We start from the raw sequence: 17,338 nt of genomic DNA on the forward strand, positions 1-17,338 counted from the left end.
AGAAGCCTGAATTGGATTAGTAAAGGAAACTTAGAAGGCATATAGGGTCTGAATGAAGACAGGATGGGCCTACAAAAGCTTAAAGAGAAGAAGATGGACAATGGAAGGATGACCAATGGCATCAGATTGTGAAGAAAGATGTTAGAGGCTCAGGATTTATAAGCCATAGGATTTTCCATATAAGTGGTCATTTGTTGTCTTTGAGAGAATGATATTAGGAGATTATTTGGATACCCAAGACTCAAGGAATAATGGCAAAGAAGTAGACAAATGATGGGTATATAAAATTATTTCAATGAGTCTTGCAGAAAAAGAGTAACATGAGGTCAAGGGAAGATTTTTTTCTTTTAAAGTATAGGAGTGACCTCAGTGAGTTTCTAAGCATCAGAAAGATATCAGAAAGAGAAGATGAGAGACATAGAAACCGAGGGGAAAGGGAGTTTATAGAAGGCTACTAATAGATCATATATAGTCTTTATTTTGCTGGCAGAAAGTTTATGCAAAGAGTTACATTGAAGCCCATGAACAGTCAAGTTCTTTCTAGCAAATCCCAAATCACCTACAAACCTATATATAGTCTTGTAGATTTATAGTATCATCCTGCATTTTCCTATCCATGAGAGGAAATCACTTAGATTTATTAGAAAGGCAAGCAACCCACCCTTGAAATGAGCCCTCCCTTCTCCAGAGAGCTATATGTAGAACTTATGTAGAACTTAGAAAAAAATGTGGTTGAAAGTCCCCTCCATCCTCATCCCACAAAGGATTCAGAGTTGTTATATATTCCATCCTTTTCTCCCAGCTTGCACAGCCACCTAGGATATAATGTTAATAAGGAGCTAGGACCAAGATTGCCCATCTACATTTTGGATGTTCCCTACTTCTCCTTGGCTCTGGATTGCTAGATTGAAGAAATTAGCCTTATTTCCAGGAAATTCCCCTTTGAGTCTAGAAGATTTGGTGCATGAACTCCTCACCACACCACTACTTCTTCCATCTGTAGCCATCTATGGAGGTTAGCCACATGATTTACTCTCTGCTGAAATCAAATGGTTCCCTGCAGGAGCCTCAGGACCATGTGGAGCCTAGACTCTCCACCAAGGAATTACAGTCTTTGTGAGTCTGATCAGCTTCTCTCCCTCTTAGTTCTAGATCTGTATATCTTTTTTTAAAACCAAATTCAAGGTTATTAAGCATCAGCAATAAGGTAGTACTTGAATGATGACTACCTTTGAATTTCATTATTGACATAAGTTAACTCATAACTGATGAAGAGTTTGTCATCTCCTTATTGAAGTTAGCTCCTCATCAACAAGGTTAACAAGAAGGAGACATTTTATGATATGGATGATATGTCTTTTAAAAAATGTTCAGTTTCTTATTGTGAACTTGACAATAATCAGCTAACACAGACACCAACAATCCCAATTTTATGTACAATCTTCTTTCTTCCATGTAAAATGCAAAGTTTGTGTTAGCTGATTATTTCCAAGTGCATAATAATAATAATAATAATAATAATAATAATAAAAAGAAAATTAAAAAAGAAACAGTACCAAAACAAAGGTTTCATCCATGGCAACTTTATTCATGAGGAACTAATTTTGACAAGAAGAGGAATAGGAGTTCAAGGTAGTGTTAATGACCCAGTTGAGATCAGAGAATGTGAATTTCTAGTGGACCATGTCAACACCATTTAATAACTTCCTCCAGAAATAGTAGTTTGGACAAGGAACAGAGAGCATGAAAGGCTTCAGAAGGATAAGAAAACAAAGTATTCATGGGTGGTGGATGGGGCTTTATTGAGCTGATTAACTATTTGGACAAGGCTGTGAAAAAAGGACCAAAGGAAGTCACTGGCCCCAAAATTTATTGACCTAGAGACTGGAGATTGATTTTACTGAAGAAGGAAGCATTAAATGGACTCAGAAAACTTTCTAGGAGGAGTGAATAAAAAAGTGGCTTTTTACATTCTGAATGTTTTTCTTCTTATGATCAAGGGTATTTGAGCTCCTATTCCCTCTTTCTCATTTTGAAGAAAACACAAGGTTTTATTGAACACACAAGCAGTGTCTATGACTTATTTTTTATTACTTCAGTAACTATTACCTTCATTCACATTAAATTAAGTGTTTTCTTATACAGACAATGAAGAAATTATTAGCAAACTTGTCAAGTGAACGCTTTGTTGAAATAGAGGTGACATAAAAAAGGCAGGGAGAAAATTTAACATATAGATACACTTTTTTTCAGTTTGCAATATTATTGCCATCTAAGACTGGTCAGCTAGGTGGTACAGTAGATAGGTCGTTGGTCTGGAGTCAAGAAGATTCATCTTCCTGAGTTCAAAACTGGGCTTAGATATTTATTAGCTGTGTGACCCTAAGCAAGTCACTTAACCCTGTTTACCTCAATTTCCTCATCCATAAAATGAGCTGGATAAAAAAATGGCTAACCACTCCAGCATCTTTGCCAAGAAAACCCCAAATGGGTCACAAAGAGTCAGACATGCCTGAAATGACTGAACAGCAACAAATCTAAGACTAGCATAACTTCAGTTCAAAACGCATAAAAATGATATTTTTAAAACAGCCATCTGTGAGGCTGACAATACATATTCAACCAAATGTTTTAATGAACTTAACATTCTCAGTTTACAATATTCATTTCTTCCTTTTTGAATCCAAAGAACAATTATTTTTACAGGGAAAAGCATTGCTTCATAGCTAATTGACAAGAATACTCGGACATTGTCTTGTTGCATATAATAGTAATACAAGAGAATTCTGGATAAAAGAGAAAGTTTCTTTCCAAGAGAGCTTAATCATAGAGATTTTGAGTCATTTGGAAACTCTAAACTATGATATACTATATCAAGGCATCTTTTTTTATTTGGGGGGGGGGGATAATGACTGTCTTTTGAAGGAATGATTTCCAATTGTCTAGACCCAATGGAAGCATAAAATTCTGATATAACCCTCTGAGGATATAATATTGAAATACTTTAACCAAAAGGAATGAAAAAAGGAAGCAAAGAAGGAACAAAGGAATGAAGGAACAAAGGAAGGATGAAAAGAAGGAAGAAATGAAGGAAGAAGGGTGGGAGGGAGGGAGAAAATTAGTTTAAGCAAGCTTAAATTCCATGGTCATCACTTCAGTTTAATAAATCAGTGTGTTTTTGATATGTCTTCTGGAATTATTTGACAAACAAAATAACTTTTTTCCCCTGAAAAAAATCCAAATTCTTCTTCAAATCATTTTTTACAATCCAGCTTAAATTGACATTTTAAAGACAAAATTAAGTGCCAGGATTATTTCTGCCAGGTTGTTTTTGTTTTTATGTAAAAATTGGCAAGGGAAAATACTTTTTCATTGTTCCCAAACTTTCTATTTGCCCAAGACCATCCTTGGATGGATCTGACTTCAGGTTTCTGGATGACTGCCCCTCTCAGAGGAATAAGATTCATTATTAAGAGAAAAAAGTATGGAGCAATGCAATTCGTAGTTCTGAGCCAACAACTGATAATTTCCAAAGATGCATGAAAGCAGAGGTGTTTTGGAAGAAGTTCTATCCTTAAAAGAATTTCAGACCCCCTTCTAGTAGGCAAGACAAGCACCTAGCCATTCATTCTCAGGATTGTGCAAGGCTTTCCAACCAGCAGCCACACACCATGTGTGAATGAAATGAATTTGTTTCATCCAAGGTCAGATTCACAATTAGTTTGAGTTTGCTTCTTTCTAGAAGCTTTGCTTGTATCTTCATTGGAAAAAAAGCAAGAGAAACGGAAACATTGCAAAATAAAAGTTGCTTGACAAGTAATTTACTCACTAAAATACCCCAATCCTCAAAAGGAAAACAGATTTTGAAAATTTTATTTAATTAATTAATTTCAAATATTTTCCCATGGTTACATGATTCGTATTCTTTCCCTCCCTTCCTTTCTCCCCCCTCTGATAGCCAATAAGCAATTCCACTGGGTTTTACATGTATCATTAATCAAGGCCTATTTCTATATTATTAATGTTTGCAATAGAGTGATAGCTTAGAGTCTACATCCCCAATGAACCATATGATCAAGCAAATGTTAGGAAAACAGATTTTTAAAATATCTAGCTGTAATATGGCAGCAAGTAGTTGCTAATGGATACAGATCTCAAACAAGAGAGTATAAATAAAATGGCAGACTTTTCACAAATTGTCCAACAAATTAAAGAAGAAAAGTGGCCATTATTTCACATGATCAGAGATTTAGAGCTGAAGTTGTCGAATTCAAAACATTTACTTTACAAATGAGGGGGAAAACCCAGAAAGGTGAATAACATGCCCAAAGTCCAACAGGTACAAATTTGTAGAACTACGATTAAAACCCAGAGCCCATTGGACTTCAGAATTTTTTCATTCCTGAGCCTCGTATTCATTCTTTTCAAAGAAAATAAATTCCTTTCTGAGGTATACCAATTTAAAACATTTCATGACTGTACAAAGGGTTGAACTGGTTGGCCTTAAAGTCCCTTCTAGTTCTTTAAATGTGATCCTCTGATTATTATAAGTCAAAATCAGCATGTATTGTCAATAGTGCCTGAGTTCATTAATCATCTTTGTGCTAGTTATTTGTGAGTCATTCTAAGTCAAACCTACTGATTTATAGGTCCATAAAGACCTTGGACAGCATCAACTACCTTAGTTGTGAACTTACCTTATATTTGAGAAGAGCTAGTACAAATCACTCATATGGTATATATTGGCTTTGTGATTCTGGATAAGTCACTTAATGTCAAAATGTCCCCAGTCAGTGTTTTAAGCCTATAAATTGTAGAATAGTTGCTCTACATTGATAAAAGATATTTCCTCATCAGAAGTTCATTCATTATACAATGAAAATATGGTGTTGGGAGGAGAAAAGGGGAGAGACAGAGATGGAGAGGGAGGGGAAGAGACAGAGAGGGAAGGGGAGACAGAGAGGGACAGAGACAGAGACAGGGAGATAGAGAGACAGGAAGAGAGACAGAGGGAAAGAAGAAACAGAGAGAGAGAGAGAGAGCAGAGAGAGAGAGAGAGAGAGAGAGAGAGAGAGAGAGAGAGAGAGAGAGAAAGGAGTAGGGAGGAGAGAGAAAGAGAGAAGGGAGGTAGAGAGAGAAGGAGAGAGATTTTGAAAGAATAAAGACTTACATCATCATTATTGAGACACATGTTATAATTTGTTTGTTTGGCTTTGGACAAGACACTTAAACTCTCCAGACCTTAGTTACCTTATTTGTAAAATATAAAGATTAGACTTTAGAAATTCCTTAAGTTTCTTCCAGCTCCAAACCTAGCATCCTATGGTTTTCTAAATGCATAGAGAATCAAAAATTGATAGTCATCATAGAGTACCTATCTTTAAGTCACATCTCTTACTTTCTTTGAAACTACATTCTTGGGTACCTCAGAATATTTTATATAGTTTCAAAGAGTTCTCCAATCATAATGAAAGAAGATACTGGAAATGTTGAGGGGGGGAAACTGGCAACAGTTGCTATATATTACATCTGATATGCTATTCATGGTTGTTGACACTATGAGCAGATGTCATGGAAAAGCCTAGATCATTAGGGAGCAGAGGAATGGATAAAAAGCCTCTCTGTCGGTGTGGCAACAGAACAAACTTAAGAAATATCTCAGAAATATTCTCATTTTATCCTCTTATATATTAACCCATAAGCATAGTTAGTTATATATTTATATATAAATGTTAAATACATAAGTGTTAAATAAGTGTTATACATTGACTTTCATAGATCAGACATCCCCAAACTTTTAAGCATCAGAGATACAAATTTTCTTCCTATAACCGTGTCCAGCTACGTCAAGGACTGGGGAGGTTTGATCCCTGCATAGACTTTTAAAGCAAGTGGTCACAAAGTGCCTGCTATTGCCAAGTGGCTGGTTTAAAGAGAAAGTTGTTTCCAGTGCTGTCACTATAGCCACAAGAGGAAGAAGGAATTTTCCTTTATATCCAGAGGTCTTGTTTTTATAGGAACAATTGTACTGCTTCATGGCTTAAATTGGCTTTCTGAGATTAAAAGCCCAAGACCCTATGTGTTTTCCCATATAAAATGATGCTAACAAAGGTAGTTCAACTTTAGTAATATCATTTTACATAATAAAATGCATACTTCAGTTCCAATCAAGAGATTTAGATCTTTTGATCTTTTTGGAATGATTTTTTGGAAAACAACTTCTGTATTTTTTTTTAATTTCTGTTTTAGAATCTATAATAGATATTGGTTCTAAGGCAGAAGAGTGTTAAGAACTAGGCAATTGAGGTAAAGTGACTTACCCAGGGTCACATAACTAGGAAGCATCTGAGGCCAGATTTGAACCTAGCATCTCCTGTCTCTAAGCCTGGCCTTATCTAGTGAGCCACCTTGCTGCCCCAACAACTGCTTTAAATTGGTACTAATTCCACAAGATTATTTAAAAGAAGTCATAATTGATTCCTACCTGGTAAACTAGGAATTTTTCATAAGTAAACCTTCTGGTACAATGGTAAACTGAAAATTATGAAATAATCTGGGATCCTATTCTGGCTGTTTTGATTACTACTTGTGTGACCTTGGGAAGTCGGTTAACTTCTTGGACCAAATGAGGTCCAAGATCTTTTCTACTATAGTTCCAAAGAATCTATGATCCTATAATTTTCCTGCATCTTTCCTGAGTAAAGGAAAGGAGTCATTCTGTATATGATATGGAGTTATTGTTATTTATTATACATTCGTTAAGAAACTTCAAATTTGTTAACTTCTAATAATAATTAATTCTAAGAAGCTGTTAAGTTTTAAATTGCCCTAAGGCTTTTGGGATACCATATAGAGAGTAAATATAGCCATATGCAAGCATGTGGACACAAACATGTTCTAGTAATTGACATGACCTTTGATATAATAGATATTGCCAGAAAATATGCATATAAATCATTTTTTAAAAATAAATTGAATTATACTTTAATGCTCCTTGAGAGGGGGGAAGAGGGGGAGAAAGAGACAGACAGTAAGACAGAGGCAGAGAGAGAGACACACACATAGACAGAGAGACAGAGACAAAGAGAGACATAAATTCAAAAAGATTTTAGGTTATAATTTTTTAAAGAATCTTTGTTATAAGATGAACAAATGCCCTACCAATTTCTTATTGTTCCATAGTTTTAGATGGTAGATTTGCATAAAGGATCATTTATACAGAGTGTTTAAAATATGACAACTCCAGTGATAATGATAATAAACCACCTCAGTGTTTTCCAATAGCTCTGCCTTTTTCATATACATAACTGCAGCTGAACAGTCTTCGTGGGTGCTCTACAATCTGAACTGATTTGTTATTTTCCTGGATGGCTCACAGAATAGTGCTGTGAAGTCTTCCAGGTCTCCCTTCATAGTAACAAATATATGCCCCAGTCATTCAAAGTTCATGCACGATAGACATCCAAGGCGTTCCATTTATCCAGAATTGGCAGCTGTCTGATGTCTAAGGTCACACAGTGCTGACCAGAAGGTTGTTGATTTTGCAATTTGATTAAATGCCTTATGTACAAATTGAAGTTTATTTACTAAATACAATGGCATTTACTCAACACAGTCCAACCCCACAGGATACTAAGAAACTCCCAGTGATCTCAAAGGTCATTGCAATTCTTGCTTCCTGTGACACTAATGTTATGATATCACTGTGTGGTTGATGACTTAAAATATGTGTATGTATCATTGGAGAACCATATGACGTTTTGATGCCTCTGAATTTTTGAGCAACAAAGACATAGAATTAAGCATTGCTTACAGTTTTCTGTGGTTTCCTAGAAGTCACTCATTTATTCAAGGAAGTGATAACTAAAAACTTAATTGAAAGGAATATAATTAATTTGGCTAATTTTAGTCATTAAGCACATATGTCAAATAGTAACATTTTGACATCATTTAAAAAATCAAAGATATAGAATTTTAGTGGTTTACTTATATTTCTGAAATGTGGAACTATTTTTCATGTTAAAGTATCTTCAGCCCACACCAATAATCTAATTGTTACATGCAAAGTTCTGAACATAAACAAGAATTTGCCGACCCTCAGAAATTTCTAAAACTTCCCTTTCTTACCAAGTACTTTAGTAGCAATGCATCTGATGGCAGTGAGCATCAGGAGCCTGAAAAAGTATGATATTTTATTATAATTCTTACTTCCCTATAATCTGATTTATTTTAGGTTTTAGCTAATTTCCTTAAATCCTTGGTTTATGGGTCTCTGCTAATTTGCATGCCTGACTTAACTAATACATTTAATACTGACCGGTTGTGTTTACAAAAGGCCAAAACAACCAACAGAATAAACCAACTCCATCAAAAAAGTAGTCAATTCTACAAGAAAAAAAAATCATTTGTCTTAACATCGTAGAGCTAAATATCCATTTATTGGAATTTTTCCTGGATTTTTCAAACAATTGTTTTGGCAATATCAAATCCAATGATTCCCAACCTTCAGTCTATGACACATGTAAAGAAATTTCTAGGACACAGCCTGGAGTGGCCTCACTGCCACTCTGTAGCCATCTATTAACCTAACCATCTTTCTATCCACACTCTTACACTACCCACCTTAAACACACTTGCATGCCCATTTTATCTGGCCAAAAAATTCACCAAAGGGGACAATGGGAATATAGGACTTGTCATGTAATAATAATATCTGTTTGGAAAATCAGTGTGTCTTGATGGACTGGTTGGGAAACAATGGTGTAGACACAGCCTCATTCCTAGATCAAACCACAAGTCTACAGGAATGATAAATATCTAAGGAAATTATTTTCTTCAGGTTATTCTTAAGAAAATAAAATGTACTAAAATATTTCACTTGTCTTCTGAAAAAAATATTGAATTAAAAAAATTTTTAAATTGAAAATAACATAACGACTCCAACTATAACATTTGGCAAATAGTAATATTAATCTTCTCTTTAAAGAATAAGCTCTAAAAATGGCAATGTAAGCCTGTAAATTAAAATGCACAGTTTTCTCAGCTATCTACAAAATTGTCTAGAAATAGCAGGGGATCAAAAGCATCAAAATTGGATCCAAAATGTTTTCATCAACTAGGATTGGATTTGTTCAGAACTTCATTAAAAGTTCTGCCAAATGTCTATAGATCCAAACCTTGTTATATTTTTGGGCAAGTTCACTACTGTGGAGAATATCTGTGCTTTATAAAAATTCTTTTTAAAATAAATGTCTATAGCCTTTTGGGCCTAACAGAACTTTCAGAAGCATGTGAGTAGGTCAGAGACAGGTGCTAATCTTTAATTTTGAAATTTCCCCACATATATCTTTTCCTCCATCCCATATGCTCTCCAGTAAGTTTATGCATCTGTCTGAAACCTGCCCACGTGCCAGTTTACACTAATTTGCTAACCATATTTTCCCTGGGATTTTAGGAATGACATTCTCCTGTGGAGAGGATGATGCATGACTTTTTTTCTTTCTCCTTTTTTTTCAAATGTTTCTAGTTATTAGTAATTTCTTAAAGTGTGTTCTTATCTCAATCTTTTCTTTTTCTTTCTAAACAAAGCCTGAGAACTTGCTTTTAGCTAGCAAATCCAAGGGAGCAGCTGTGAAACTTGCAGACTTTGGCTTGGCCATAGAAGTTCAAGGAGACCAACAGGCATGGTTTGGTGGGTAGAATATTCTTCAATTTATCTAATATGATCTGCTTGAAATAAAATTTTCTATTTATAATAAGGTGGCTAGATTTTTGTATCATTTTAGAGACACTAAGGTTTTTCCAATCATCTCATTTTATTTGACACGAATAATATAGAGAGTTTTTTAGTTTGTTTAAATTTTGTGAGAAAATAGGAGTGAGAAGAAAAAAAGATTCCATTTTTAGAAATTTTTTCTGCAACTAAGTAAATGGAGAAATGGACCCAGTGTCAAGATTTAAAGAGGGAAAGTATAGTTATTTTGTAAGCCATGAAAGTTTGGGGGGAGAAGCAGTTGGGAAAAATGATTGGCTATTAACGAATGATATAAAACATATATACATGGGAAAAGCTCGAATAACATAGAGTATCTCAATGGAACTATTTCAGAGGATTTGAAAATGTTTTAATTTTTGTGGTTTTAAGTAGTCATCTCAAACACTGACGTAACTACCAAATTAATTGATCTCTTCTGGCAGATGCAGTCTGACTCTAAAGCGAATACTCATATTTTTGAGATCATACTTGTTTAGAAATATTTGGAGTTTTTGAATAATTGTAAATTTATTGTAAATTTGTAAATTATAAAATTGTAAATAATTCAGGGCAAAAAGATGTTTTTTGAACATTGTCATCATGGATATAAATAGTGATAATAAAATAACTACATCTTCAGATTTTTTAAAAAAAAACGAGACATTTGGTAAGCTAAGGAAAAGAAGGCTTTTTTTTCTCCTGTTTTATAAATTATTTTTCAATGATAAAAACTGCTCTTCTTCATTTTATCCCTTAGATCTCCGGCTAGCTTCCTTTCCCCATTGAATTCCCAACTTTTGAGCAACAATTGAACTGACAGCTACCTAAAATAAATAAATAAATAAATACAAGAATGGAAGCAAACAAATAAATAAATAAACAAACAAACAAACAAACAAACAAATAAATAAAGACCTTCTCTCCTAAAAGCCTATAGTACAGAATCATTGCTTTGAAAGTCAGGAAAATTATGGAAAAGGGTACAGGTAAGGGTTTCAAGCTGTCCAGGCTGTTTATGTGACACCAGAACAGGCAGCCAGACAGCTAAAAATGTAAATCCACCATATGTTCCAGCAACATTATTTCACATAAAAGGGTGGGGTTTTTCCCACAAAAGTTTTTGGCATCTTGAAGTCACCACTTCCAAGAATGAATATGTACAGGAAACGGAACGAGGAGAGAGGAAATCATCTATACATAGGTTTAAATCCTGGGGTTTCTAACCACATTTCCAAATAGCTCCCGGTTTCATCCTGAATGTTTTAGCACCCACACAGAATTTTCATTGCCCACTCTTTCCTTCCTATCTACCCAAGCTAAGGTAGCTAGCTCTTTCCCTGATAGAGACTATGCCACCGAAATTCTACTGTTTTGTCTTTTAACATCTGCTATGCTGAATTCAAATCAACCTTCAATAAGAATGCTTTAATTCATATCTTACAACCCAATTCAGAATTAGCATTTCCTTTAGATGCCTCCAATCCTCTGGGAGCATAGGTGATGACAATGATGATGTCATATTGAGGGGTGGGAAGCAGAGACTAGAGCCAGAATTATTACTATTATATCAAATTTTATAGAAATATGTAAAATGAATTTATAGAATTGTATAGAATATTATTATATAGAATTATAATAATTAAATACATTAATATTTATATTATTCTTTATGATCATCAATATTTCTTTAGCAGTTACTATTATTATATCATTTATGTAGTTTTTTCAGGTTTGCCAAACATTTTACCAATATTATTCCATTTGATCCTCACAACATTCCTGGCAAGAGAAGAGCTATAATCCTCATTTTATAGATGAGGAAAATGAAACCATCAAAAATTGAACAACTTGCCCAGGGTCACACATCTAGTGTTTGAAGTTATCATTGGAATTTAGGTCTTTCTGAGGACAGGACCAGTGTTCTAGCCACTTGGGCATTTAATTGCTTATCCTATATAATGATAATAGATAAATATTTCAGAAGTTAGAATTTAAAAAAAATTTCACTAATTCCTTGTTTACCAAATAAAGTCAAAACTCCTTAACTTGACATTAAAGGTCCTCCATAATATAGTCCAAACCTTCCTTTTTTAAAACAAAATTAAATTTATTTATTTGTTTTTACATTAAAATTCCCAGGTATCACCCTCATTCCCACCGCTCCACAAACACTAGAGAAGGCATCATTTGATGAAAATATATCTTACTTATTTCTGTTTATCAGTTCTTTCTCTCTAGATGGACTATGTACAAGTTGTTTTTCAAACAATATTTCTGTTGCTATATAAAATGTTCCCTTGGTTCTGTTTATTTCACTCTTCATAATTTCATGTGAGTCCACGTTTGTTTCTTTTTTTAACTAACTTGTTCTTCGTTTTTTATGGCTTAGTAGTGTTCCATCATAATTATATGCTACAACATTTTTTAGCCATTTCCCAATTGATGGAGATCTCCTCAATCAATTCAATATTTCCAAATAGTGGTCAAAGTACATGATTTGGTTTTTATTGTTCTAATGTTTTAGTCATTTCAGTATTGTCCAAGCAATTATTGAGCGACTATTTCCCAAATATCCTATTGACTTTATGACAGTACCCTACCTTGAATGCTCTCTGTCCTCCAACTTTGCTTAAAGAAAGTACTAGTATAGGAGCAGTATTTTCCAAAATACACGAGAAAAAACTCTCCCCCTAAAATAGTAAAAGGTATTTTTATACAAATATTTCACAAGTAGAAAGTCTACCTTTTCGGTTTAACATAATCAATTTGAATAGCTAGACATTACAGACAATATAAGGAAGAAGACTAATCTAGCAGAAAAAAACATTGGATTCAATCAGGAAACCTATATTCTTATTCCAATTCTGATCATTGCTTGTGACTTTGGTCAAGTCACTTGAATCACTTAGAGTTTAATTTTCTGTATTCCAAAAATGGGAATGATAATATTAGTTCTACTTGCTTTACAAGGTTATTATAAAGGGATGTTTTAATCCTTCATAGTCATTGGAAATGGGAATGATTTCAATGACATTGTTCTTAAAGTTTAAGTATTGGTAGTTCCCCAAAATAGAAATTATTTTACATATGCTTAGAAATGTAATTGGGGCAGGTAAGTGGCTCAGTAGAGAGTCAGGCTTAGAAGTCCTAGGTTCAAATGTGGCCTCAGACACTTTCTAGCTGGGTGACCTTGGGCAAGTCATTTAAACCCAACTGCCTAGCTCTTACTATTCTTCTGCCTTGGAAATGATACTTACTGTTAATTCTACAAGAAAAAGGTAACCGTTTTTTTTAATTGTTAAACCTAAAAAAATGTTAGCTTTTATCTTAATGAATTTCTCATAATCACAGATTTCCATGGAAACCTATCTGAAATGTCATGGAAAAAGCAGGCACAGAATATTATATTCAATTGGGAACATTCTACTACAGTTGTGCCTTTTAGGACATAGGCACAATGACTCATTATAATTTTCATTATGAATTTTATCCTTTTCAAAATTGACTCATAATTGTCATAAAAATAATCGCCATATTTCCCTGCTTATTTTTAAATTTATTTTTTAAAAGTTTTATGCATTTATCAAATGTCTTTTTTAATTTAATTTTCATGTTTACCAAATTTATTCACTTAAAAAAGTGCTACTCTTGCCCCTACCAAATGCAATATCAGACTTTTAGTCACTTCTTATGTTTTTCTTAGATTTTAAAAAAAGGAATAAAAACTCTTATTAGGAATAAAAAAAAGACATGTTCTTTATAGCAATTCCCACAGTTTCATGCAAATAGTGGGCAGTTAATGAATGTGTTTTGAACGGAGTTGAGATGAATTTGAATAATGAATTTTTAAATTCTCATTTCTCAGTCCCTGATGTTTTCTTCTTCATTCTAATGTTCTGACTCTTGTCTTCCGTTATAATCCCTGAAGTCCTTAAACCGAGGGCTAAGGACCAACTTTTTTATCCTTTCTCTACAACTGCCACAATGGATGGAGAGAGGAATTGTTAAAGAGCTGTGTCTCTCCCCAGCCAATGAACAGATGACTTACCTTGTTTTCTCAGCTCCATTGCAGCTAAAATAAATGAAAAATAAGGAATTCTGATCGTAGAAAATGAAAGAGGAGGTTGCTTAACTTTCTGCTTGATGCCTTTTACTGTCTCCATCTTGCAACTCTTCTGAAATTATAGCCAGTTTTACTGTGTGACACAGAGATTAGTTGGCATTTTTTCAGCAATAAGTTATTCCTAGAGTCCAATTAAAACACTCCACCTGTGCTAATGTTCCTGGTTCTCTCTTAGATGGACTATGAGAATTGGCTTTATGTTTGGAAAAGGCAGGCTTCCTTTCATTTAGTGTAGATATGAGAGAGCACAGTTCTCATAAAAGAGAAAGATTATCTTTTATGTCATTCTAATTTGCTATTTCCATTCTCTCTTCCTGGTAAGACATTGTAAAGTTAACTACTTCACACCTTTTGTGCATCTAGATTCTCCTAGAATTTCAATATATTTTGAATTATAAAGCAGGATAGAATGTAGTCAGTGAGGTCCTGGGGGGAGGGGGGGAATGAGTAGTATTATATTCCCCAGAGTTGTATTCACCAACAATGGTTTATAATAGAGTTTTCAATATTCCAATTAAAATATTTTTATTCTTGCTTGGCAGATATCTAAGTTGTGCTTCTAGGTAACCATTTACTTCATGTTAAAAAATAATACTGTGTTTATCATAGTGCTGAAAGGAATGTGAAAATTCCATAGTGGATACTTCTCATTTTAAAAAGAAAAATTAAATAATGTACAAAGTCATATTACTTGCGAGTCACAGAACTCAAACTAGATACTATCTCCAATTCAATTTCATTTTTTTCTCTATACTAGAACTATGCTTGGCACTGGGACTATAAAATCAGAATCGATATCCCCTACCTGTGAAGAACTTATATGTGAAGAAACAACATGTACACAAATAACTGTACACAAATCATATTAAAAATCATATCTAGGAGAAATACATAGGCCTAATGTGATAGAAAATTTGTTAACAATGGTAAAACAGCAAAAATTGCTAGACAAGGACCTAACATCTAGTCTCACCTCTTTTGTGTGTCATCTCCAGCAAGTCACTTAACCTCCTCAAGCCTCAGTTTCCTCATTTCTAAAATGAGGGTTTTGGACTAGATTATCTCTACCTTTTCTAGCTCTGTAGGGGTTCCAGAAGACACAAAAGGAAGAAAGAGAAACCTGGAATGAGAGATTCCAGAAAATATTTTCAGATTCTAACAGTGATGTCCAACTAAAATTTAATGTTCTCCTGAAGTTGATACTACTACTAATAAAAACAAATAGGGCTAAATTTTTGTTTATTTTCACCCAGATACTAGCTTCAGGGTCCATCCACATTTTGGCCTTTTGGTCTATTAGGTTCTATAGAGATCACATTGTCAGAGTTTATTGGAGGAACCAAGGCCACACTTCACCCTATATTGACTCCACATAGGGGCTGTAAGCAGCTACAGGGTTGTAGGTCACAGAACTAAGCAACCTGATTCAATTTTATCTTATGAACTCAAGATGTGATCATCAGTAGAACACATCTCTCCATTTATGAATATATGTGTATGTGTATATAAACACAAACTAATTGAATAGAGAAAACATATAAAAGAAATATCAACTAGTTGCATACAAAGTAGATAGGGAGGGCACTACCCATTTAAGGAATCTGGAAACATATTATGTAGCTCAGTAGGGTCAAACTCAAATAGAACTGAGTCCCTGGGACTTCATATTGACTGAAAAAGATAACACAAATTTGCATTATCTATGTTGTATTTGTTCTTTATTTTGTTAAACTTTTCTCAGTCAAACCTGTACACCTGTGGCCAATGCAGAATTATAGGGGTAGAACAAAAAGAATCTTTTTACCTGTTTTTTCCCAAGTTACTAAACAACAATTGATGAGAAATTTTTTCAGATAACTTATTTATCAGTAGATCTTCTTTTAAATCTATTCATTCTTTCTTATTTTCATAGCCAAATGCCTGTTCTACAGCTTTGGTATTTTATTGTTGTTCATCTGTTTCAGTCTTGTCTCTTGTGACACGATTTGGGGTTTTCTTTGCAAAGATACTGGAGTAGTTTCCCCTTTCTTTCTCTAGCTCATTTTACTGATAAGGAAACTGAGGCAAGAAGGGTTAAGTGTCTTATCCAGGGTCACACAGCTAGTACGTATCTGAGTCCAGCTTTGAGCTCAGGAAGATGAGTCTCTCTGATTCCAGGTCTGACATTCTATCTACTGAGCCACCTAGCTATTGCTACTTAGCACTTCAATAAGCATTGGGGTTTTTCAGTACTTTCTATGCACCCCACTCTGATAGGCTACTTAGGGGGATCAGTTAAATACATAAAACTGGCAAATAATTTGGGAGTTGTCAAGTAAGAAAAACAGTGAAAATATTATACAGATGCAGTGCCAAGATTCAACATAAATGATTAGCTGAGGGCTAAAGTAATAAGGAGTAGAGAGAAGACCAGGGGATAGGAATGACTAGGACAGGCTGCCTAAAGGAAAAAGTTCTGAATTTGGCCTTGATTGTGTGGGAGATTTTATAGCATGTGAGAGGAGACTCAAGAACAGTTCTGGAGAATTGCAAAAGCAGTCATGGAGATGTAGATAGGAAGAGTATTTAGAGGCACCATGAGAAGGTAAACTGGCTAAATTGAGGAAAAGTGAAAGATAAGTTTCAGTAGGTAATGTCTGACCAGTTGTTGAAGGACCTTTAATACATGAGGCTGATAAATTTCAGTTTCATCTGGACTTTGGCATCTGCTTCCCCTTGGTCATTCTTTGTCATTATCTTACACAGTCAGTATATTCACTCTCTTTGTCATCCCTCCATCCTCTTCATCCTTCTACCACTAAAATTCAAATTCTTTAACTGCCACCAGTCTCTCTTTACTTTTATTAATGAGCTCATCTTCTCTTTGCCCCAAAATTCCTACAAACTTAATCAAACAGAAGCCCCAGTCAATGAAGATATCCTCTCATTTCACATCTATGATTCTCCATTCTAAAAATTCAAGAGGAGATGGAATTGCATCCCAGCTCCAGAAATGTAGGAGGAAGGGAGGGAGGAATTCAATTTGGATCATATAACTTCTGAAGACCTATGTGGAAATTTGCTATTACATGGAATTGCTAAAATAAAATATCTTTATATTTAAAAATAACAAAAATTTTGGAGGAAATAAAATTGTTTCACCAATTTACACAGTGCTTAAACCATGACCTGTTATGTTTTCTTTTCCATTCAATTAAGTTGAACTCACTTTGGCTCCCAAATAGGAAGAGAAACAAACCAAAAGCGCAATAACAGAAAGAAAATAAGAAAAACCTGCGTGTTGTCTACTTAGTCATTGTGTGATCTGACACTGGGGGGAAAAGGACAAAGAATGAAAGAATCACTATTCACAATAAACAAGCAAACCACCACCCTGATAATTTGAACAAAATGTTTATATATTTTTTCATATATATATTATGTATATATATAAATACATACATGTTATATATATATATATA

At 34.2% G+C, this 17,338-nt stretch overlaps 1 protein-coding gene across 1 annotated transcript in view; it reads left to right on the plus strand.

Moving 5' to 3' along the window:
* Nucleotides 1-17,338, plus strand: part of LOC123252280 (calcium/calmodulin-dependent protein kinase type II subunit delta) — a 366,372-nt gene that overhangs the window by 271,325 nt on the left and 77,709 nt on the right. The window contains exon 7 of the mRNA XM_044681659.1: nt 9,589-9,691. Within this exon, the coding sequence (XP_044537594.1) occupies nt 9,589-9,691 (103 nt within the window). The remainder of the gene's footprint in view (nt 1-9,588; nt 9,692-17,338) is intronic.

Source organism: Gracilinanus agilis, chromosome 6 (genome assembly GCF_016433145.1).
Source record: "Gracilinanus agilis isolate LMUSP501 chromosome 6, AgileGrace, whole genome shotgun sequence".
Classification (NCBI taxonomy): Eukaryota; Metazoa; Chordata; class Mammalia; order Didelphimorphia; family Didelphidae; genus Gracilinanus; species Gracilinanus agilis.